Raw genomic sequence first — 24,874 nt, forward strand, 5'->3', positions numbered from 1 at the left:
TATACGTAAGGGTTTTTCAAAATAAGAGTCTCCAATTACCATGTCAAATTTAACTCTAACCCGAGCACACCCGAGTTTCTAAAAAAAAATCAGTCGGTTGAGAAAGGAACACACAATTTAATTACTGTTTAATATCTCGATGTGATTCAAAATATTGTAGTAAAAACCTAAATACAGTGTGAACATTTTAGGCACCGTTCTTTTATTGCCCACTGTAAAGGATTTGTGTAAGTATTTTATGGCATTCTGCCTCAGTAACATTAGTGAGGTCAGGTCTGATATGGATTATTATTTCTGAATGACGACACCCCTCCATCCAAGAGGTTTAGTATGGACACATCTCACACCAGAGAACACTGTTCCACTGTTCCACAGCTCAAAGCTCTGGCCCGAGCTTGGCACTGAGAATGATGACTTAGCCCATGCGTGATTTGAAAGCATACTGTTTTCATCTAACTTTCAATTAAACTCTCTTTTTGTTTTAACAATTGACCTCTGTTAACATTTTTACCAAATGAAGGATCTGTTTCAACCTCAAGTACTGTACATTCATTCATTTTTGTAACCACTTCATCTTGATCAGGAATGCGGTGGGTCCAGAGCTGGCCCAGAATCACTGGGTGCAATGCAGGAACACAATCTGGAGCAGGAACACACACACACCCAGTCACTCATACACTCACATTTGTGGACAAAAAAAAACAAAACTCATATCTCTTATCTATACGTGTGTGTACTATGGAAGGAAACCATCTCACCTGGAGGAAACAAACAAAGATACAGGGAGAACACACTACACTCCTAACAGACAGTGGCCTGAGGGGGGAGCCTGGACATGTGTGACTGACAATAATAATAATAATAATAATAATAATATAACAACAATAATAGGCCTATATATACACACACCTTACATTTAATGTACATTTGTGTACCTGTATTGGGGTGTCTGAATACTTTAGGACTGTGGTTCTTCCCAGTAAACAAGGAACGTCCTTGAACGTTCAAAATAGGTCTAAAAGTAGCCTGTCCGTCAAGGACATATTTTAAACGTCAATGGACGTCCAAATTCCATCTTAATAAGTTAGTTAAATGGTGACCAATCGATAACGTCAGTGGACGTCCAAAACACGTTTTATACGAGTAATTTATTTCGGGACCAATTAATAACGTCAATGGACGTCCAAAATACGTCTAATAGTCGTCTTTTCGATGTATGTGTTTGGACGTCTTTTCAACTTTCATTTTCAACTTTAAGAGAACGTTGATTAGACGGCAGTCATTACGTTATTTCAACGTTGAATCAACGGCCAAATGTTTACTGGGTTATACCTGCAGTGCCCTCTTTCTGTAGATGAGAAGATATGAGCCCCCCACTCCAACACACACACTCACACACACACACACACACACACACACACACACACACTATTATTGTGTATTATGTAATTCATAAAAACGGTAACTTCTTATTGAACAAAACAAATGCTGCGACAAATCACGTTTACAGCAGAATAATTACAAGTGACAAGCACAGTGTATGTATTAGTTTGCCTGTGTGCTGTAGAGGCTCAGCCCAGCCGTGTGGGGGCAGTGATGCAGAGAGCGGTTGTTCGCTTTAAAGGAGGAGGAAGCGGGTCCGCTGCGCTGTGAGCTGGTGGCTAGCTGCTGTGTGTCGGGGGGTCGTTATCGCTGGGTTCATTATGTCTATTAAACTAAACGCTCTCCTCAGCGACTCGTACATAGACGTCAGTCAATACAGAGACCAGCATTTTAAGGTAAGACCCGGGAAAGCGTTTAATTTCAGCCGGGGACGTGGACACTAGGCAGGCTAAGGTTAGCTGGAGCCAGAGTTTCTGTTGTCCCTGTTTTTGTCATTTCCTTTCTAAATGCTTAGGGATATGTTTGGTTTTATATCAAACAATAAAATCAGCCGTTGAGCGAATAGCTGTGCTGTTAAAAGAAAATAAGACAGGGGTTTTAATTAAGAAATCTGACTTGCTGTTTTATAACAATGAGAGCATACTATTTTCCGACTTATAGGTCTTTATTATGAGGTATTTCTCAATAATTATTATGAAAGGATAAGTCACAGACATGCTCTTCATTTCTATGAAACTATACGTCATTATGATGAGGTGAGGCATTGTGGGGTGAGGGGTTATTATGGGATAGAAAGGCATTTTGAGTTGGTGGTTATTATCATCACTCAGTAAACTGTTTTTACCTGGTGAAACGTGTTTTCAAATGTGACGCGGTTAAGGAGCTCAGGACTAATTCCAAACACATCTCTTGTTTTTCTTCTTATTGAAGGGTAATCGCTATGATCAAGAGAAGCTGCTGAAACAAAGCTGTACTCTCTATGTCGGAAATCTTTCCTTCTACACGACAGAAGAGCAGGTGTACGACCTGTTCTCCAAAAGTGGAGACGTGAAGAGAATCATCATCGGACTCGACAAGATCAAGAAGACGGCTTGTGGGTTTTGTTTTGTTGAGTATCCTTTTACGGAGGTGTTCCCTAAACCCTTTTATTTAACAAAGGCTCCTTATGAATGTTTCCTCAGTTGAAGAGATGAAGAGTCTACTTAACTAATAATACTGTAGTATATTGTATTCAGTAATGTAGGCTAAATCTCCTTTCCTAATCCCTGTATCATGCATTACATCAGTGATCAGTAAAACCTTCTGCCCACAAATAGTGCACTAAATATTCATTCATTCATTATCTGTAACCGCTTATCCAATTTAGGGTCGCAGTGGGTCCAGAGCCTACCTGGAATCATTGGGCACAAGGTGGGAATACACCCTGGAGGGGGCGCCAGTCCTTCACAGGGCAACGCAGACACACACACACACACATTCACTCACACTCACGGACACTTTTGAGTCACCAATCCACCTGCAACGTGTGTTTTTGGACTTTGGGAGGAAACCGGAGCACCTGGAGGAAACCCATGCAGACACAGGGAGAACACACCACACTCCTCACAGACAGTCACCCGGAGGAAACCCACGCAGACACAGGGAGAACACACCACACTCCTCACAGACAGTCACCCGGAGCTATAAGTATAGAGTATACAATAAGGCAGTATACTCTATTACAGAGTCTACTTTGGATGAAATTACAATGAAGCAATCACAATGGTCTCCTCACCTTTAGTCCAGAGTCAATCTTAGGATCCTTAACAAAGCTGCAAGGTACTACACCCGAGCAGACGCTGAGCATGCGATGAGGTTTATTAACGGTACCAGACTGGACGATAGGATCATTAGAACAGACTGGGATGCCGGCTTCAAAGAGGGACGGCAGTTTGGCCGCGGCAAGTCCGGTGGTCAGGTGAGTACGCATACTACATCTAAAAAAAAATATATATATATATACCACTGCTAGGGGTGTAATCATTTAGAATAAGTGGTTTAATATCAGGTCTCGGTTGTATGAGAGTCTGTGAGCGTAATTTACTAATCTCAAACATGCTCTGTGCTCCTCCTTTGCTTTTTCCAGGTGCGAGACGAATATAGACAAGATTACGATCCAGCACGAGGTGGATATGGGAAACTAGCTCAGCTACAAAGGACACCGGAAGTACCTCACAAGTTTTAGCTTCATTACAGGGACCCCCTCTCCTCCCCTTTTTTTCTTCTTCTTTTTCATTTAATGGTAGTGTACAGTTTTTTAAGCTACATCGCCATATAGGAAACATCCAGCGTCTGCCATGTCCAGTCTGAGTAAAGGTTCATATATTGACTTTTTGTTTTTGTAATAAAATCCAGATGTTTTACCACTGGGGTTTTGTAAGAGCCATGATGTCTAACAAATGTATGGCAGGCTGTAGAAATGGTCGAAGGAGTGCTGAATCGCAGGTGGTCAGCCGTGGCTTACCCGACTTCATCTGTCCTGAAGAAAATACTGCATGACAAATAGAAGCTGTGTTTTTTAAACGATGGTCTGTTCGCGAGGGAGATGTGCTACTTCTGCACACTCTGTGGTAGTTGTAAATGAATCAGAACGCAGAACAGGTTATCGGTAATCGTTTTATATAGTTGCTTAAATAATGACAAAAAATAGTAGTCAAACAGAAGGAAACTGAAGCATCTCATTGAGGTCATATTTTGTTGTTATGCTTCAAGTAACTAGAAATACAGTATCCCACGTTTGTCTTTAACCGTTGGCCACTCAGCACCTTTCTACTCCAGCTCCACACTGTAAAGCCTCATTTCAGAATATAAACATAAGGCTGTTATAACATGTCTCCTCATTTCTTAGCAACATGGTATTTATAAAATACAAAAAAACAAAAAAAAAACACATTTTGTCCTCACTACTTTACTTGTTTAGCATGATTTAACCAGCTTATGTCACGAAGAAACCATTCAGATTCACAGCTACCGAAACATAATTTGCATCTGAAACCATTGTGTTGAATTCAGCAAGAACCTTGAAATACTTTAACGAAGTGTGAAACTGACCTTAGAACAAAGCGATATGCTACAGAAACTGTCAGATGCCATGGCGCTTGAAAATCAACTTTTTTTTAAAAAAAAGTGTCTAGAGTGCTTCTAATTAAGAGTACGAAGATTAAAAACTAAACTGCCCAAACGGTTCCAACGGTGGGGGTTTAAGAGTCTGGCTTCCTGTGCTCAGTCTGAGACGGTCGTCATCAAGTTAACGGACTGGTGTCACAAGTTCTGTTCTTCATTAAACAGTACATTCATTTTAAAAGCTCGTGTTTGTTAAACGCTGCTCGCACCAATGTCCAGAACGTCGTCAAAACGGTACAACTTAAATCCTTCAAGTCTCGTGAGGCGACTGTGAGCACTCACTGCATACTTGTCGAAAAGAAACCTGATAGAACCACATAGTTTGATTATGGCTAAATCCATTTTAAAAAGCTGCTGAGGCTTGACACACAAACGGACAAAGACGAGTAACTCCGGGCCGCCACAAGTCACTGCTGAAAACGGGCCTTTTAAAGAGTGAGTGCGCAACATCTGTGTTCAATGAGACGGGCCTTTTTCGGTTGGTGAACCCTCCATTTTGAAATTGGGAACGGTCGGCAAGGCTGATGTTTTGGCATCTCTAGTCAGTTCACTTCCAAAATACTCCACTACAGTTATTTCCAGGCGACTGACCATGAGCTGCAGGTCCTCCTCCACTGCTTCCCACTAACAACCGTGAAGTCTGTTTACCAGCAAACATCTTTAAGCTTGCACTTGCTTTTTTAAGTCCGTGAGCGTGCAGTCACAGAGCTCTTTGTATATCCTCTTGCGGACTTTAGGCATGTCCTCTTGGGTGAAGAGCAATGGTTCTTTAAACGCCAGGCACTTGCAGTACTGTGTGGGGGGGGAGATAAATGAACTTTAACCATGGGAACATCATGTGAAAGATCATATCGTATGAGGCATCCATTAACGTGACATGATCACGTTTCCTGAATGCCATTCGAGATCGTGCACGTCTCTTACCTCCAAGACAAAAACTCCACAGTCATTATCATTCTTCTGTTGTGGGATCGGCTACGGAAAAGAGCAATAACGCATCTTTAAACACACTATTCCCATCACGCAATCAATCGACAATGAAACAGCTGGACTTTGGCACCAACCTTGTTGACAGTCATCTTCCAGCCTTTTTGGAAATTGGCATGCTTCTTTTCCTTGGCCTCCGCTGACATGTATTTCTCAATGTTCTGTTGGAAAACTACAGGTTAAAATCCAATCAAAGTAAAGAGCACAAAACCAGCATCGTGTATTCAGAAGAATACTCACGTCAACGGCAAACTTGAACAATATTCCTTGGGAGTCATAGAAGTTTATATTTTGCTTGGAGATATCCACCGTTATCAAGGACCAATGGATCTCTAAGTGCAGGGGAATCAGCAGCAAACTCTTCGAGAACAAATCCACCTACAACACGGGAAGACGATGCTTTTTCACATTACAGGTTGAGTGACTCCTTTTAATAGGAGGCAATGTCTAATGCTGTACCTTTTTGGTCCACCTTTTCACTCCTTCATAGCCTTTAGCTACAAGCTGTCTGTAGAAGAAACTGTTGAAGAAATGGACCTAAAAGAAGAAGAAACACACAGTATGACCAATGTTGACCTCATTAACAAACCACAACCAAGCCTCCACCTTCAATGCTTTGTACCTTGTGGTTTGTAGCTTCCATAATTAATTCACCATACATGTTTATGACCTGTCGAGATAAAGAAAAGACAGAGATACATGATTATAGCGTTATTTCTTCCGCAATAATATTTTCTGGCACATTTTCGAGGCTGGGCGGCACGGTGGCGCAGCAGGTAGTTGTCGCAGTCACACAGCTCCAGGAACCTGGAGGTTGTGGGTTCGATTCCCGCTCCGGGTGACTGTCTGTGAGGAGTGTGGTGTGTTCTCCCTGTGTCTGCGTGGGTTTCCTCCGGGTGACTGTCTGTGAGGAGTGTGGTGTGTTCTCTCTGTGTCTGCGTGGGTTTCCTCCGGGTGACTGTCTGTGAGGAGTGTGGTGTGTTCTCCCTGTGTCTGCGTGGGTTTCCTCCGGGTGACTGTCTGTGAGGAGTGTGGTGTGTTCTCCCTGTGTCTGCGTGGGTTTCCTTCGAGTGACTGTCTGTGAGGAGTGTGGTGTGTTCTCCCTGTGTCTGCGTGGGTTTCCTCCAGGTGACTGTCTGTGAGGAGTGTGGGGTGTTCTCCCCGTGTCTGCGTGGGTTTCCTCCGGGTGAATGTCTGTGAGGAGTGTGGTGTGTTCTCCCTGTGTCTGCATGGGTTTCCTCCAGGTGACGGTCTGTGAGGAGTGTGGTGTGTTCTCCCTGTGTCTGCATGGGTTTCCTCCGGGTGACTGTCTGTGAGGAGTGTGGTGTGTTCTCCCTGTGTCTGCGTGGGTTTCCTCCGGGTGACTGTCTGTGAGGAGTGTGGTGTGTTCTCCCTGTGTCTGCGTGAGTTTCCTCCGGGTGACTGTCTGTGAGGAGTGTGGTGTGTTCTCCCTGTGTCTGCGTGGGTTTCCTCCGGGTGACTGTCTGTGAGGAGTGTGGTGTGTTCTCCCTGTGCCCACGTGGGTTTCCTCCCCCAGTCCAAAAACACATGTTGGTAGGTGGATTGGCGACTCAAAAGTGTCCGTAGGTGAGTGTGTGAGTGAATGTGTGAGTGTGTGTTGCCCTGTGAAGGACTGGCGCCCCCTCCAGGGTGTATTCCCGCCTTGCGCCCAATGATTCCAGGTAGGCTCTGGACCCACCGTGACCCTGAACTGGAGAAGGGTTACAGATAATGAATGAATGAATGAATTTTCGAGGCTCACCTGGTCATTAACCCAGTTTTGGTCATCAAGTGTTGCAAGGTCTTCAAGTGCCAGAATGTGCTTGTTGTAGGTCACTTTGAAAAAATGCATAGGAGCACAAGCCAAGCCCGCCTTGTACTTCATGACTTCAGTGTGTATCATTTTTCTTCTGTGTGAAAAGAAAGGAAGGGAGGTGAGCAAAGGACTAGTACACGTTGTCTGTGGTCAGTTTGCTTTCCTTGTCAGGTGTAAATGCCCTTGCCTGTCCTTTAAGTCTGCACTGAAGTGTTTGTTTAGGTACTCGAGAATGTCCTCCTCACTGAGTGGAATGAAGCTGCCATACTTTCCATAGAAGGACTCGAGGAATTCTGAAAAAAAAAAAACATAAGATCACATTCAGAAAACATAAAGCCACAACATCAAGTAAGTGGAAAACAACCAGGCAGTACCATGAATGAGTTCTACAATCTCTTCTTTTTGCGTTTCTGTTGAAGATGGCTGAGGAACCTCTGGTGGCTCTTCTTCTGTACAGCCTGGAGGGCGCTTGCAGTAGAGGTGGTCCCTTAAAGCCATGATGTTCAGGTAAAGGGCAGACACAGGGTGTTCAACTTCCATTGCGTCAGGTTCTGAGAGTTGATCGGAGTCCATGCTGTTTCTCTGTACAACCGTCTTTTCTGTGCAGTCATTTTGTGCTGTTGGACTGACATGTACACTACAGTCCAGGGGTGTTGTGGGTGTCTCCTGCTGAGCAGCGCAGTCTGTATTTAAACTGCCTTGTTTTGGATTTGGGTGTGTGAGAGAACCGGGCTTTTTGGAGTCACTAAGTGACAGGGAATTTGTATCAATGCCTTTATTTGTTTCTGGACTGTCATCCATACTAAGTCCAATGCCATTGTGAAGATTTGAGTCAGTGACCAAAGGAATGACCTGATCTCCACTTAGTGCTGTTGTTGGTTCCAGACATGTCACTGGCGGTACCTCGCCCACAGTCATCGTGTCTGCCTCTGTTGTGGAAACCAGATCTACCACTGCTGAAATGATCTGTTTTTCAGTTGTTACTTCTACTTCGCTCGCAACCTCCTTCTTCTTCCGACCCCGTTTCTTTGTGACCTGGTCATGGCCCAGCGCGTGAGGTTTGGTGTTTGGCCCACAGCAGTCGCATAACTTGGGCACACGTTTCCTCCGTGAGCGCCCATTCTCTGACATCTCAGCTGGAGCCGACTTTGCCTGGTCGGAGCCGTTATGCACTTGGACCCTCATATCCAGCCTTACCCATTCCTCCGTGGGCCAGTCTGCCCTTGCCTGTGTGGATTAGCAGGTCTCCACCATTGACAACCACTAATAAGGGCCTCGACTTGGAACTGGATTGATGAGATCAAACGGAAAAGGATCGTCCCAGAGGTATTCAGTCTTCTGCTTCTGTCAAACTGCCTGGTACATCTTTGTAAAAGGACCTGCCAAAATGAGTGATAAGCAGCAGTATTAGTCTTTGTGAATGATGCACATCACAGGCAGGTGCCCACTGGCCTATTAGATTCACATTCCCCTTGGTCAGATCTGCAGGATGTGTGCAGGAACACTGATCAGGCAAAAACATTTGCTTGTATACGTGGATCAGACACATTAGTGACTAACAAAAACTGTGCAGTAACAGATGAGCTACAGTCTCTAACTATGCATCAACAAGGTGGACCAAACAGGCATGTGTATCCCAACAGAGTGGACACTCACAGCAGCACTGATGTGTCTGATCCACTTTTACCAGTGCAACACACACCAACAGCGTGTCAGTGTCACTACAGCACTGGGAGGGTTCAGCTGTCCAAATCATACCTGCTCTATGGGGGTCCTAATCCGTGAATAACGGAGAAAAAGGGTGTAGAAAGTGGGGCTGATGCACAATGAGTGTAGAAACAAGGTAATAATTTTAATGTTATCACATTAATGATTGGTGTATTATAATAATGTGTAGAGAATTATGTCACCACAATAAAGGCATAGCAACGTGAAAACACAGCTCTTAAAGTGAACCCACCTTGTTTGACTGGGTCTGTTTACACTGAATAATGTCAACAACTAAATGAATTACACCATATAGCCAAAAGTTTGTGGACATCTCTAGGAACATCTCTCCAGTGTTTTTATTCAAAGGTATTTATAGATATTTCATTTAAACAAGCTGTGTGTGTACAATCTTACCCTCTTCCCAATATAAACAAAGCATTGTAGCTGAGGAATAAAAACACCTGTGAGTCTTTTAATCTTAACGGTGTTGTACGTAGATATCTCTCTGTACTCAGTGATATCTCCTACAAATAATCCCGTAAATGACCGAGAAGGTAGTGAAAAGTCCCATTTTTCAGGGTTTTTGTTCCTCAGAGCGGCCAGAGCCGGGGAGCAGAGCTCGGTGCGGTTCGGTCAGACCCAGCAGCTCGTTTGTACACGTCCATGTAAACAAGAATGAATGAATAAAACACGCTGGAGGCTGTAGGAATTTCGGAACATACCTTGTTTGTGAGTTAGCCGCCGAGCTGGGCGCCCACACTGGGGCTGAACGTCTATCGGATAATGGCTAACGTTAAACAGCGAAGTGCATCTCCAGTAACGTAGAGTATGCATTCGTCCACACACACAGGGACAAACCGAGCACATGAAGGACTCTCAAAGCTTCCCAAACCCATCGTAATTAAAACCACTGGACATCTTTCTCTCTGTGTGTTTATTAAAGAGTCTCCATCGATGCGAGCTGCAAAGAGATGTGGTCGCTTAGTGTTGTCGTCACTGCAACTGCCCGGTCGTTTGTGTTCAAATCGCCCTCTAGTGTTTTGACCACTAAAACCCGTTTTAAAACACGTTACAGCTACAAAAACCCGCTTATTTTAGTACTTACATACAAGCCAAAGCTATATTAATATCCACTGAAGGGTACGTTTGCTGCGTGGCCTGTATCTCAATTTCTACAGAAGTGCACACTACGAAGTGCACTCGGTTTGTCCGCTACAAAAGGCGACATAAACCTAAATATTGCATAATAAATGTCATTTGGGGTGTAACTACGCGTCGTCTGCCATCCCCCGTTGGATTAAGGAGTACGCTGTTTAAAAACAGAAGGTTACAGTTCACCACTCTCCGTAGTGCACTACATAGTGAGATTGAGATGCGGCCTTGTTTATAGTCGGCCTGAACACCTAGTGGGGAAATGCTTTAAGGTCAGGGAGATACAATTTGGCAGGGTATATCTCAGCTTTTCTATAAATGCCTATCTTCACGTCAGCTGATGGATATTGGAGAGACCTGAACTCTGGGCTTAAGTTATCAATTTAACTCAGAAATCCTGCTTTTTGGAACAGCCCCTGCAAGATTGAGGAGAAACCCGTACACCTACAGGACTATCCCTCAGTTCAGTTCTTATTGGACACATTTTGAGGCTTTAAAGTTATCTGGATAACTGGGAAACTCTGCTTTGTACAGCAGCTCATGATTTGGTTAATAGTTTACCACTAATGTTGTTGTAGCATTGATATTTATTCGGTAAAGGCCATATGAGAGAATATCTGGATTTTATTAAAGCGTGAGGAAGAACAGCTTGGTACAAGTATTTACACCATGAAAGAATAATTACTGCAAAGTTTTGCAAGAAGTAATAGACAGATTGTAAAAATGTCTCATAAAAATGAATAAATACAACGGGACTCCTGATGAATGAAGTGATTTACAGTTTCAGAATGATGCAACCATCTCTGAAGATAATAAAATAACAAAAACAAAAGTCCTCCTGGAAGTTACAAACAGTGTATTTCAGCTACCAGCACAATGTTTTAATTTCTTTTATTTTTTAGTGCATTCAATACTATTTTAGATCTTGTGCTTTCACAACAACTGGATTCATTCATTCATTATCTGTAACCCTTATCCAATTCAGGGTCGCGGTGGGGGCGCCAGTCCTTCACAGGGCAACACACTCACTCACACACTCATATCTACGGACACTTGTGAGTCACCAATCCACCTACCAATGTGTGTTTTTGGACTGTGGGAGGAAACTGGAGCACCCGGAGGAAACCCACGCAGACACAGGGAGAACACACCACACTCCTCACAGACAGTCACCCGGAGGAAACCCACGCAGACACAGGGAGAACACACCACACTCCTCACAGACAGTCACCCGGAGGAAACCCACACAGACACAGGGAGAACACACCACACTCCTCACAGACAGTCACCCGGAGGAAACCCACGTAGACACAGGGAGAACACACCACACTCCTCACAGACAGTCACCCGGAGGAAACCCACGTAGACACAGGGAGAACACGCCACACTCCTCACAGACAGTCACCCGGAGGAAACCCACGCAGACACGGGGAGAACACACCACACTCCTCACAGACAGTCACCCGGAGGAAACCCACGTAGACACAGGGAGAACACACCACACTCCTCACAGACAGTCACCCGGAGGAAACCCACGTAGACACAGGGAGAACACACCACACTCCTCACAGACAGTCACCCGGAGGAAACCCACGTAGACACAGGGAGAACACACCACACTCTTCACAGACAGTCACCCGGAGGAAACCCACACCGACACAGGGAGAACACACCACACTCCTCACAGACAGTCACCCGGAGGAAACCCACGTAGACACAGGGAGAACACACCACACTCCTCACAGACAGTCACCCGGAGGAAACCCACGCAGGCACAGGGAGAACACACCACACTCCTCACAGACAGTCACCCGGAGGAAACCCACGCAGACACAGGGAGAACACACAACACTTCTCACAGACAGTGAAATGCATATAAAAAGCTGATAGGGGATTTCTTTTATCATTGCAGTGGTCAGGAAGGGCTTGTTAAATATTTGGTTTGTCAGAGATAAGAGGCAGAGCAGAGGAAATGTCCTAATCCACCAAGGAAGACTTCTCCAACAATCAATGTTTAAAAGTGCTGTGAGAGTCCGAGATCATTGCAGTCCATGGGCCAAAACAGACAGTGCAGACAGAATCGACTTTAACGTTTATTTTGTAACATTGATGACCCATAAGTAACACAACATTAAGTTCAATATTTACAAAAAGCATAACAGTTTTGTACAAAGAATCTGCCACAATGTGAGGAGAAATGTCTGACAATGGAGGCACAATGTGTTTTGAACTGGCATTTCTTTCACCACGGTTATAAATGTTTAATTAAGCACAGATGATTCATTAATAATGATTCATTGTCTGTTTATACTTAGAGACTGATATGGATCCGTTGTTGCCTCAGAAGCATGCTTTGATCATTTATAATATTTAAAATCCTCCAGCCAGTCGGTTCAGAATAATACGGTGGAACATGATGTGCTGAATATGACCAGTGTCAACAGTTAGATCAGAATAATGAAGGCCTTACACTTTGCAGCACACCACAATAAATATTTCAAGATCAGAGAATGTGTGTGAGTGGGGACTCTAAAAAAATAATTTAGAACAATACTTGCACTGCTCAAAACTTTAGAGGTTCAGAAACAAAGACAAGCTTTCATTATAAACATTAGGAAAATAATACAAGCGATACGTGTACTAACAGGGGATAACAAAAATAAAACACTACATTCTACATACATCAGTGCTACACATTTTGTACATGTAAAAGTATTCAATTATAGGCTTTAAATCTCTGACAGTTATCATTTTCAAGATGTTGTTGGTTGACTTCCATGCAACGTGTCAACTGTAGCAAAACACAGCACAGGGAATGGAGGTTTGGAGAGGACTGTAGAGATCACAGCAAAAAGCAACTTTGCGAGGAAACTTCAGAACTGTACAGGAGTCTGCAAAATGAAACAAACATTAGCAATCTGTATTTTAGGACACTAAATATAAGACGCAGCCTCAGCATATCTTCACATGTATCTCCATTTTGAATGAACCAATAGAAATGTTCCAATATTCATTCATTCATTTATTATCTGTAACCCTTATCCAGTTCAGGGTCGCGGTGGGTCCAGAGCCTACCTGGAATCATTGGGCGCAAGGCGGGAATACACCCTGGAGGGGGCGCCAGTCCTTCACAGGGCAACACACACACACACATTCACTCACACACTCACACCTATGGACACTTTTGAGTCGCCAATCCACCTACAGTTTTTGGACTGTGGGAGGAAACCGGAGCACCCGGAGGAAACCCACACACACAGGAAGAACACACCACACTCCTCACAGACAGTCACCCGGAGGAAACCCACACACACAGGAAGAACACACCACACTCCTCACAGACAGTCACCCAGAGGAAACCCACGCAGACACAGGGAGAACACACCACACTCCTCACAGACAGTCACCCGGAGGAAACCCACGCAGACACAGGGAGAACACACCACACTCCTCACAGACAGTCACCCGGAGCGGGAATCGAACCCACACCCTCCAGGCCCCTGGAGCTGTGTGACTGCGACACTACCTGCTGACCCACCGTGCCGCCCTGTTCCAATATTATATGGAATATATTGTTTTTCCATGACTTCCATTGAAACTTAAAACCTTTTTCCCCCCCCTTCTCCTGTAAAAGTTCAGTTGGACAGCGAGGACATATATAAAAACATAAATAAATTAAAGGAACATATAATGACCTCCAGTTTCACACGAAGAGTTCAGCTACTGTAAAGTGCACCCACTGCCCTGGCTCAACCTCCATTAAAAAAAAAAAAAAGCATGAAATGTAATGTACTCTACCTCATAGCTGTGTGCCATTAATCTGTGGAGTGTGTAGTGTTCTGGCTACTGAGGGCCCACTCCCTGTCTCGGACAGAACCTGGACCTGCACCTTATACACACTCTCCGGCTGGAGCTGTTCCAATCTGAGAGAGAGCTGATCCTAACAGTGAGAGAGAGGAAACACATGGGCTGGTCAGGACTAGTAAGAGTCACGTCAGATTCTTAACAGAGCCATCTTTTGAGAGAGAACAACAACAACAACAAAACAGTTTCTACAGAACATTGTGGTTGAACACAGGAGGCTTGCTAAAGCTTTGAATGTCTCCCTGGAAAACAAACGACCAGAGGAAGCAGCACAAACTGTGACCCAGGAAGCAGAGGTTGGAGCCGAGCCACATGAACTGCAGTGGGACTGTGGCTCCATGACTCTCCTGAGTGAACGAGAAAGCAGGAATAAAGCTGGAGAGAGTGAGGGAGAAGGTGAGAGAAAGAACACAGCAGAGATTCAGCGGCAGGTGGCTGCGACGGACTGACACTGAAAAGCCGGTGATTGCTCTGTTAAAGTATTCATGCAGACCGACTTACAGGAGCTAGGTTCAGCGTCTGAGAGATGAGCGTGTCTGGAGACTGGTTCACTACTCTGCTGTTGGACACTTTGAACCAGGAGAACTGGAAACCGGTGATGGGCGCCTGACCTGGAGCGACCTCAGACACCTGCCAGTGGAACAGTCCCTCCACAGAACCGTTCACCACCTGAAACACCGCTGTCAGCTTCTCTGGACGCTGTAGTGTCTTCTTCACCTGCAGATGGCGCTCTAAGACAAAGAAGTACAGCCTCAGTACCATGGAGGAGAGGAGACACACGTCACGCAATTTACTACCAGCTTATAAAACCATGGCAGGAATGGAATGATGGATAGAACACTTATAGAACAACTATATTTAAAATAAAAGGTTCTCGCCTTGGAAGTAAGGTTCTAGGAAATCAATTAATTGATACAGAAACTTTGGGACCACTCAAATTTTGTGTTTTCAACTTTTCAACTCCCTGCTAGACACTTCAAGGAGCCTAACCTTGAGTTGGAGTGGAGTTTGAGACCCGGTACTAATCCGTTCTCAAAATCTGATCCCACTAGTGTTTCTCAGGACCTAATGCCATCAGATCCTCACATAACACTCGCTAGAAATGAGGTAGCATCTAGTGCAAAGCCTTCCCAAAAGAGGAGAGGCTGATACAGCAGCAAAAACAGTAAACGACTTCCCTTCTCCTTCCATTCGTTTGATTTCAGAACAAGTGTTGGATGAGAATGTGCTCACAATCTTTAGCAGAAGGGAAATGATTTACGATGCCTTACCGTCCTGGGCGCAGGAGGGCAGCTTCTTCCCTCTGCTTTTCAGGGCTGAGCAATGTGGGGTAGTGACGGAGGTCACGGCACCGGTCCTCTGAGCATGTTCAGAGAGAGGCATCACAGCTACCTTGTACTTACAGGCAAAGAGAAGCCCTGTGATGACAAAATGCGTCCCCTGGAGGAAGAAAGTAATGAAACAGATCAGGACGCCCACTCGAGATGACTTTCCCGACAACGGGAGCAGACTCCACGGGACGGGGATCAAAAGAAATGGGAGAATAAAAGGCGAGCGAAATACCCTTCAGGAAAAGGCCACTAGACAGAAGTTAAAGTGGAAAATGTGGTTAAACTGCCATTGGAACCGAATGTCACCCCACGCTCCTGGCATCAGATCTCCATCCCTTTATCCGGAGTGTATTTGTGTCATAAAAAGAAAGGCTGTACTTCTCGCACATTTTCATTACCTTCGTCACCAGCCCATGACGGACTGCGCCTGGAAACATAACTCTCTTGACTGCAAAAGCCTTGTGTGCCATATATCTACGTTTGAGCACAGGCTTTGTGTTAAAATAGCTGATGTTTATAGGCAATGTGCAGGTCTTTATAAACGTATCCTTCCATTGTTAGCTACTGAAAAGTGGAGACGTTAAAGAGTGCGCACACACACACACACACACACACACACACACACACACACTTGTCTCACTGCCAAAAGACTGAGATACTCCGGTGCACCTGCAAAAATGCTTAATGCCAAGTGTCAGCTCGAGAGGTATAAAGCCTGGAGTAATGGAGCACCATCCAATCCCTTTGGGACGAGTCGGAGTAAGACTGTGATCCAGTACAAATCATCCACCATCACCATCCCCACCTCACTATGGCTCTTGTGGCAAAATGCAGTCAGATTCGCTCATAAATGTTTCAAAACCTAGACTAAGGCCTTTCCAGATTCGTAGAGGCTCCTACTGCAGAGGGAAAGAGAGAAAAGCTGCATATTCATGCCCTTTATTTGTGAAGAAACGCTGGATGAGTAAGGGTCTACAGACTTTCTGATGTCCATTTGTAATCATTCATTAATTCATTATCTGTAAGCTCTTATCCAGTTCAGGGTCGCGGTGGGTCCAGAGCCTACCTGGAATCATTGGGCGCAAGGCGGGAATACACCCTGGAGGGGGCACCAGTCCTTCACAGGGCAACACACACACACACACACACCTATAGACACTTTTTTGAAGTTGTCAATCCACCTACCAACGTGTGTTTTTGGACCATGGGAGGAAACCGGAGCACCCGGAGGAAACCCACGCAGACACAGGGAGAACACACCACACTCCTCACAGACAGTCACCCGGAGGAAACCCACGCAGACACAGAGAAAACACACCACACTCCTCACAGACAGTCACCCGGAGGAAACCCACGCAGACACAGAGAGAACACACCACACTCCTCACAGAAAGTCACCCGGAGGAAACCCATGCAGACACAGAGAAAACACACCACACTCCTCACAGACAGTCACCCAGAGGAAACCCACGCAGACACAGAGAAAGCACACCACACTCCTCACAGACAGTCACCCGGAGGAAACCCACGCAGACACAGAGAAAACACACCACACTCCTCACAGACAGTCACCCAGAGGAAACCCATGCAGACACAGAGAAAACACACCAAACTCCTCACAGACAGTCACCCGGAGGAAACCCACGCAGACACAGAGAGAACACACCAAACTCCTCACAGACAGTCACCCGGAGGAAACCCACGCAGACACAGAGAGAACACACCACACTCCTCACAGACAGTCACCCAGAGGAAACCCACGCAGACACAGAGAAAGCACACCACACTCCTCACAGTCACTCGGAGCGGGAATCGACTGCGACACTACCTGCTGCGCCCTCCAATTGTAATGCTAATTCCATTATTTACACATAAAATAAGATCACCTTCAGTTCCTCCAGATAATAAAGGCTGCTGTGGGTGAGTGTGGTGCTGATGTGGCTGTTCAAAGACCCACGTCTCCCAGCTGCTTGAAAGGCAAATGCTTCCTGCCCAGCATTCCTATGTTTATTAAACAATATACAGTTTCTCTCCTCCTCTCCTTGGCGGACACATCCAAACCCGAATGACTCTGAAGGTCATCCAGGCTGCCTCACATCCGCCAACTCTTTATGACCTTTGCTCTATGCATGTGTTCCCAGCAACAAAGAAGCTGGACGTTAATGCAATATAAAATCTGGACAATGTGATGCTTTTCAGATTTGGGTCAGGACCCTTGGAAGACCACTCGGAATACAATCCCAGCAGCCCTTTTCACACTTGGCACGTGTCCTGACTCTGGATTGTTGTCTGCACACATTTAAAAGAACCGTGTTTGTGAAGGATCACAGTGTCCTGATCCGGAGGTTGAGTTGAGCACATATTGTGTTCTGATCTCTCTGTGTGTGTGTGTGTGTGTAAAACAGCAGTGTGTCAGCTGTGTCTTGATTGGCTGATGTAAAGGCCATTGAGTCTTGTTCTGAGCAGAGGAACAAAGGTGGACCTACCTGTACAGTAGCCTTCCTCTCCCTCTTGGTCACGTTGGTGGCACACACCTCTGGATACCAACTTAAAATATAGGAGGAAGCTCTCTGGTTTTCTGCATGGAACATACAACACACACATGTTAACACTGGGTCCGAGGTGCTGGTCTGTGCCCAGGCCACGTATGGACAGGGGGCATATATTAAGGGACATTCCTTCTGTGTGTCCAAGCAGCATTACATCTTTCATCAAACTCATTTCCCACTGCGCATCAGGTTGTCTGAAGCCCACAGAGCCATCTCCCTACATCTGCTTCTCATTTCGCAGCCATATTGATATTATTAAATCTGTCTTCATCCATCTCTTTGCCTCTCTTTCCAAGAGATAACGGTAAATCAGCACCCCCTGTTTATGATGCTTTGTGGTTTGAGCAGAATCCTCCCTTTGAAGAATATTGCATCGCCAAAAGAGTATTTTCGGAGCGCGCTTACTAAGCAAACTCGAAGCAATCTGCTGGAGAAGGTATAGAGAGGACACCCCAGCGAGGGTCTATTTATGTAGGATGGATAAAATTCATCATAAGACTTGTGTCTTTGTAACGCTCTTCAATAAAACATTAGTCAGCCGGCTGCTTTTCCTTGGCTCGGACTGGTTCAAGGACACAGGCGGAAATCTGCTGTGAAATTTAAAGAGCTGTCTAACACACAAATACGCTTTGTGTAATCAGCCTGGTGGAAAAAAAACGTGGGCAATTTAAAATTCAATTTAACTCAACAAAGATCTCCCCATGAGGTCTTGATTAATGCACTCCCCCCAACAATGGCTCAAGGCTCACTTGCCTGGGAGTCGACTCTTCCAGAACACCTTGACCTGCAGCTGATTGTCGTGGTAGTGGGGGGCCGCGGCCTCCAGGCGTAGGACAGCGGGAGGGGAGTGGGAGACGGGCAGCTCGTTGGAAAACTCCCGGGAGAGCGGCCCACGGCCGGGAGAGGAACCTGCCACAAGAGGAGGAGACTCACATTTACATTCACGTTCACCGAGTGGAATTCATTTCAGCCGCGACCTTTGCTAGGCCTCGCAGGATCAGTGGGAAAAAAAATAACGTACAAATGGAAGCAGATGCAGAAACTCAGGAATATGAAAAATCATGCACGTTAGCAACGGTAAACATGGCATTAACTCTACATTCCTAGACCAGCGTCCACACAGAAGCCGTCCGTTCCCGTAACGTCAGCCGCATAAACTGCACCTCATCAAGCGCCAGTTATTAGCCGGCCTACGTCTACGGAGAAGAATATATTATAACGCAAGTTATGTTTTACTGGCCTCCTGAGGGACTGCGCAACGCTGATTAAAACAGAGGGAATGAAATTAAAGACGTACAAAGTATGCGCACAAGGGAACAGAAATAATTGGAGGGAAAGGCAACATGGATGCATATTTCAGGTTTGAAAAATGGAATGGAACTCTGCATTATTTTGCCTGCCAGTTCCGCACTCTAGAATGAGGAACCGAAGCCAAAGCAGAGCTTGGAGGTCTCCGGGTCTCTCTCATGCTTCTTTGCTGCGAGTCTGGAATTAGTTTTGGCAGAATTCGTGGAAGATTTATAAAGAGTAATTAAAAGCAGAAAACAACAACAACTCCTCTTTGCTAACGGCGAGGCCGGACCCTTTTTAGGGGGCTGAGGGACAAGCGAGAATACCCAAAGCCCTGGTGTGGTGACCCCCTTTAGCGACCCACAGCTCAATTGGACTCAGATAAGGAGTGATCTAGTGCTCTGATTCAAGCCAGGAATCTGCTACTTGAAGGAGAAATTAACTCTTTATCTCAGAGGATAAACCCACTTAGCTCCGCTCAGGTGCCAAAGAGTAAGCCTTCTTTTCTGATATAACACTGGTCTCGCCAGCGGAGATTTTCCATGTTTTTAATGGCACCGGTTTCGCCTGATTATCAGTGACAACGCTGATGAATAGCTCAAGGTGGAAGACGAGAACAAAGACTTTAACGAGAGCAAATATTTTAAATCCGACAGCCACCCCCATAAATTTAAAATTCTGACATCAAACACAACAGAACGCGCTTTGCTCGAGACGCTCAAGTCATTCATTAAAACGTAGATAAGACGTTTCCTATATTTCTAGCAAAACACACACAGACACGTGTCCCTTGTTTGGAGGCTAACTCTTACCAGTGGTGAAGGAGAGCTGCACTCGGCTGCTTTTTAAACGCTTCTGCCCCCAGAAAGAGACGGCCTGGATCTGGACGAGGTAGCGGGTGTCGGGTTGGAGTCCCACCAGCTCCATCTCAGTCAGAGTCTGTGAGACGTGACAAAAAAACACAGGTCGAACCACAGCAGTGGAAACACCACGACAGGAATGAGAACCGTCGTTTCTTTGGTCGACGCAGTGTTATTAAAGACTCACCGTGTACCCAGATAAACACAATTCGGTGCAATTGGGACCCGAAACCTAAAATACATTCATAGTTCGGTGCTTGGAAGTCAAACCAAACCGTAGCCCCACTGCGCTCACGCTGGCTTCTGATTCCTCGGTAAGTCATATCTCTTTCTGCTTATTTCATGATGATTGACAGGGCATTTAAACGCCAGTTGAAGCAGACCTCACATCCTTAGCGCCTCTAGACCAAACAGAGCAGCCAGCAGGAGAGCAGTGGAACAGAGAGCCAGCGTTAGAGACATTAATGAGGAATAATGAGGTTCAATATGTCCATGCTCCTCCAGATAGCCAAAACATGTGTTTCACAAGCGTGTGTGCGAACGAGCCCGGAGGAATTCATGTGTGCGATGTCACCATGGAGCCACATGTTATGACTTCCAGACCCCGAACACTTCTTTGCCACTAGAGCCAATAGGAAATTGAGTTTCGGCTTTGGACAAAACAGAGCAAGGTGAGCTCCGTGTTGGTAGAACCGTCCCGTTTCTGCTTCCTTGGAGTTAAATTGGTGTGTATTATTGCAGTGTTTAAGGTTTAAGGTTAAATGTTTAAGTGTTTTTAGGAATGAGGAGGGGGAGGCCGCATCAGCTTTAAAGGGTCAGACCTGCCTGCTTTTTCTTATTTCTTTCTCTGAAAGGTTACACCCTCCACGTATTCACCCACAGTCCCAACCGTTTTCAATGCCTCCTTTTATATGAGGTATAAGCCTCGGGGTGACCTCCGGTAAATATTCCAGGTTAATGCTGCAAGCTCCAACGCAAACATTTTCACAGTCTGCCTCACAACAAGTGGCCGAACGCTCCGTCGTTCCCCTGCCTGGCCGCTGTAGGCTGTAGCAGAAATGTTAAACGTTCTCTCGCTGATGAGGTCAGGGAAAGTTTCATCAATAAAAGACAAGAGTGCGAATACAGGAAGGAGATTCGGTTCCTTCGGCAGTGCTGCTCTTTGTGGGAATGCGGTGGGAGCCCCTTGTAAAAATTCCTAACGATCTTGTGCTGGAGGACCCTGCTGTCGTCTCCATCAGGGAGAGGGAATGAAAACACGTTATGACATCTAAAGGGGATGCGAGTCGTTTTTCGGTTCCCTATTAAAAGGCTCTCCTCGTTCAGAGCCCCGTCACATAACAGATATCCCGCCGTCTACCTGTCCCCTCGTGTTTATCTAATCTAGCAAACAAATGAGCACCGGCGTGAGGAAGCTAGTCAAATACAGTCATCTTGTTGACAAGAGTGGTGCATTTTTTCAAGCTCGAACGAGAGATTATAAAGCTGTGGTCCACGCGTAATGTATTTTAAATGAAAAGGCTGGTTCGGAATGATGCTTCACGTCTCACGTAGGTTTCGGTAACCCTCCAACACTTAAAAGAAATGAACAACTCTTATTAAACCTGTCTCTGAAATTGCTCTTCTTTATAGGCTACTGTTCAGTGAAATGGATGACTTTCTCAGACCCCGAAGTTATTGCATTGTAAAAACAAATTACCTAATCAAAACCATTTGAGAGTTGCGGCTTTAAGGAGAGCGCTTGGGTTACAGTAAAATACGATGATCACAAGACCAGATGGCGTCTTTGTTCGACGGGCGTTTGTGGAGGAATAAATACACTGGCTCGCACTTTATTAGAACGCAGGTGGTGCGCAGAAGTCCAGCACCTGTGAGGCAGTGGCGGCCAAAAAGGGACTGACCAAAGAAAAAGTGTAATTCTTCAGCTCTAGTTTAGATTTAGGACTTCCTCGGCTTGATTGGGACGCAGAGCTGCGGAAAGTCAGCAGGGGATTACTCCCATGTGTCAGCGGATGCCAGACGCCTGTCTTAAGTGAAGGATACAAACAGATAACTCATAAACCTCAAGACGTGCAGAGGCCCAGGACCTCACAGGACCTTTCAGAGCTTTTGGCACCTCTTTTGTGGCTCATTTTTCTTCTCAAACTGATTTTCCCCCCTTCAGAATTTATTCGATGTACCCCCCTACTGTTCAGGTGAGACAGAAAAATATTTGCAGGTTTCAGAGCCAGAGGTAGTGAGCTGCTTGGCTTCTGAGGAGGATGAGATACGAGCTGCACTGGGAACACTGTAATAAATAATAGCTTTAAAAGCAAGTAAAGTCGTCCTATGTCTAGGGAAAGTAGCTAACGACTCATTAAGAGATTTTTGTGTGAATATTATAAGGTTCACCAGGAGAAGTTCCACTTGCCAGGAGTCCTAGAGAGCATGACTGGCTTTGCTCTCTGGTGGTTTCTGTCAGCTGATGTGACAGATCTGGGCAGTTTACATTCTACTCTGACAAGGTATAGTGTTCGCTTCTGTTGCGTTAACAGCAGCTTGAAAAGAAGGGGTGGGTTGGGGTCACATTTCTCAGAGAAAGCATGGGGCATAGCTGGGGGCACGGTGAGTGACTGGGGGGAGACTCAATTGTTTTGGCTTGATTTAAATGACATTATCCCTTAGTACATCACTTGACTATGTTCTGCCGATGGAATAAGAAACCTTTAAGTCTAATACAATCTTCTAGAAACAGGTTGAATCATCTCTTAACATTCATACGCCTAATCTCACAGCGAGAATATTCATATTAGAAACTTGGAGTAGACTGGACATCTAAAGTAATCACAGTTTTGCTTTGTTTTTTAAATAAAATCTTACCTTGTCTGTGACCCGGCCGTTTTCTTTCCTGTTCGAGCTGCCTACAGCACTCCAGGTCACTTTATAGTGGTGGACCACAAGGTCTCCCTCGGTGGGGGGGTCCCAGCGAAGCAGGACGCTCACCCTGCCATCGGAGAGCACCGTCTGATTCTCGACTCTACCGTTTTGAGGAGGCTCCGGGGGGAACGGGTCTGAAACGGGGAGGAACGTACGGGAAGGGAGAGCCAGCAGAAAAGGACACAAATCAACAGGTCAGAGAAGGTAACTCTGTCATCTGTCCTGCTGGATTCACCTTTAGATTGAAAAGATTTAATACGTAGAGCAGGACAGGCAACAGCACAGCTGAAAGATCACTTTCCTACATCACAGCTACAGCATCCTTCTGTATTTATATATCTGTAAAACATATCTGACACATTATTAGTCCAAATGTTTGCAGACAGACTGAATTCAGACCTTCTGCTTGTTGAATCTTGTTGAATGAAGCGGGACGCTGCACAAGAACGTAGCATCACCAAGCGCAATGACAAGCCCTGGCTAGAGGGGTAGAAGGCCCCACTGTATTGGGGTTTGTGGTCCAGAACTAATCATCCACAATCAGTACCTGACCGGTTTCTGTGGCTGAATGCCATGAAATGTTCCAAGCCTTCCGAGAACGGTACGGGCTGTAACTGCAGCGCAGCACGGATTAACTAATCACGTATACCCTTCGTCTCAGAACAGTTGGCCATATGGGTTATATCCTGCAGATGAAGTATTGAATCAAATTAAGAAGTAATTTAATTCTAACAGATATTCCGTCTCAGCTAATGATGATGATATTATTTTTAGGACACCACAAATAGAGTATGTTTGTTAATCTTTGTGAGCTCAAATACCAACAGGAACAGCTGAAACAGTCAGTGGGTGTTGCATTTCGGAAACCTCCATGTCCCTCTGTCCTTCTGTTATTTAGCTTTCGTGAATCCTGGCTGCGGAGGGATTGTTTTCACAAGCCTGCACTGCCACTCAGAAGCACCTCTGTGTGTGTGTTTCTGTGATTCTTAGGTGGGACAAATAAATGATGAATGGAGTTTGGGTCTCCTGCTGCAGGGTGCGGTGGACAAGACGTCCCACCACAACACGCCTGAGCCCGTGGTGCACAGATACAGACGCAGCAGCCTCAATCTGCTCCTTATTTGAACACACGTCTCCCCCTTATCACAATATTTTGGAAAGTTGCTAAGGCCTACAACATGGAACATAACAACAGTGTTATTCCGTTGTGATTGGCTTAGTGTAAGTCTAGACAAAACAATGAGACAGAAACCGCTACTAATCAAGAATCAACTTAGGTCACTGACATACATTAATATTTATGGCTGCTCTTTTCCAGAGCAACTTACACTGTTTAAATCATGTTACTGTGGAAGGATAATGCTGCAGGGGTTTTGCTCAGGGACTCTTAGTGGTGTAACACTGTGTTCCTACCTGAGCTGGGAAATGAACCCCTGTCTGTTGTATGGAGTGCAGCGGAGTTATCCACTACTCTCTACGTAATTAAAGGAGTGATGCTTAGCATTTAAAGTAGTACTCTGATGTTTTTAGTTGTTTGCTTTTAGTCTCTGTGCATAGAAAAGTAAAATGGTGGTTTGACTCTAACTCATTTATGCAAGGAGAAAAAGAGCAGCTGAATTTAGCCTCTGCCCACTGTTTACAAGTGGAATTTTGGCTCTTTTCTAACTACAAGGAAAAGTGAACATGCTACAGACGCACATCTGAACCACTGTTATAAAAGATAATCTTATAGTTAGGTACATTACTATCTCTTTACGTAGCATGCTTTAGGTTACTTTTGGTAATTTGTGTATTGTGTGTGGGCGGCACGGTGGAGCAGCAGGTAGGTGTCGCAGTCACACAGCTCCAGCGTCC

At 45.3% G+C, this 24,874-nt stretch overlaps 3 protein-coding genes across 4 annotated transcripts in view; 1 reads left to right on the forward strand and 2 right to left on the reverse strand.

Moving 5' to 3' along the window:
• The first annotated feature begins 1,589 nt into the window (after positions 1–1,589).
• Positions 1,590–4,052, forward strand: ncbp2 (nuclear cap binding protein subunit 2). The gene is made up of 4 exons (XM_066648077.1): positions 1,590–1,778; positions 2,314–2,495; positions 3,202–3,340; positions 3,509–4,052. The coding sequence occupies exons 1-4, from the start codon at positions 1,704–1,706 to the stop codon at positions 3,605–3,607; spliced, it is 495 nt and encodes a 164-aa protein (XP_066504174.1). The 5' UTR covers positions 1,590–1,703; the 3' UTR covers positions 3,608–4,052.
• On the reverse strand, positions 4,035–10,045 carry senp5 (SUMO specific peptidase 5). Its single transcript, XM_066648076.1, has 10 exons — positions 9,781–10,045; positions 7,723–8,727; positions 7,536–7,641; positions 7,295–7,442; positions 6,155–6,202; positions 5,992–6,069; positions 5,773–5,910; positions 5,610–5,693; positions 5,470–5,520; positions 4,035–5,337 (listed from the first exon to the last, which is right to left on the reverse strand). Exons 2-10 carry the CDS (start codon positions 8,531–8,533, stop codon positions 5,206–5,208), a joined length of 1,596 nt encoding a protein of 531 aa, XP_066504173.1. The 5' UTR covers positions 8,534–8,727; positions 9,781–10,045; the 3' UTR covers positions 4,035–5,205.
• Positions 10,046–12,296: 2,251 nt separating this feature from the next.
• Positions 12,297–24,874, reverse strand: part of anos1b (anosmin 1b) — a 50,465-nt gene continuing 37,887 nt past the window's right edge. For both annotated transcript variants that reach the window (XM_066647805.1, XM_066647804.1), the window contains exons 7-14: positions 22,964–23,154; positions 20,057–20,183; positions 18,708–18,863; positions 17,892–17,983; positions 15,346–15,514; positions 14,576–14,805; positions 14,009–14,150; positions 12,297–13,101 (exon numbers count right to left, since the gene is read on the reverse strand). In XM_066647805.1, the coding sequence (XP_066503902.1) occupies positions 14,010–14,150; positions 14,576–14,805; positions 15,346–15,514; positions 17,892–17,983; positions 18,708–18,863; positions 20,057–20,183; positions 22,964–23,154 (1,106 nt within the window). In that variant the 3' untranslated portion in view covers positions 12,297–13,101; position 14,009. The remainder of the gene's footprint in view (positions 13,102–14,008; positions 14,151–14,575; positions 14,806–15,345; positions 15,515–17,891; positions 17,984–18,707; positions 18,864–20,056; positions 20,184–22,963; positions 23,155–24,874) is intronic.

This window comes from Hoplias malabaricus, chromosome 16 (assembly GCF_029633855.1).
Source record: "Hoplias malabaricus isolate fHopMal1 chromosome 16, fHopMal1.hap1, whole genome shotgun sequence".
In the NCBI taxonomy this organism is placed as follows: Eukaryota; Metazoa; Chordata; class Actinopteri; order Characiformes; family Erythrinidae; genus Hoplias; species Hoplias malabaricus.

Excerpts from the sequence above, each read along its gene's own strand:
- ncbp2 (XM_066648077.1), top strand. The coding sequence starts at position 1,704 with ATGTCTATTAAACTAAACGCTCTCCTCAGCGACTCGTACATAGACGTC. Across the intron at positions 2,496-3,201 it reads TGTGGGTTTTGTTTTGTTGA|GTACTACACCCGAGCAGACG; the intron begins GTATCCTTTTAC and ends CAAAGCTGCAAG. Across the intron at positions 3,341-3,508 it reads GCGGCAAGTCCGGTGGTCAG|GTGCGAGACGAATATAGACA; the intron begins GTGAGTACGCAT and ends TGCTTTTTCCAG.
- senp5 (XM_066648076.1), bottom strand. The coding sequence starts at position 8,533 with ATGAGGGTCCAAGTGCATAACGGCTCCGACCAGGCAAAGTCGGCTCCA. Across the intron at positions 7,642-7,722 it reads GATTGTAGAACTCATTCATG|AATTCCTCGAGTCCTTCTAT; the intron begins GTACTGCCTGGT and ends TTTTTTTTTCAG. Across the intron at positions 5,911-5,991 it reads TGAAAAGGTGGACCAAAAAG|GTGGATTTGTTCTCGAAGAG; the intron begins GTACAGCATTAG and ends CCCGTGTTGTAG.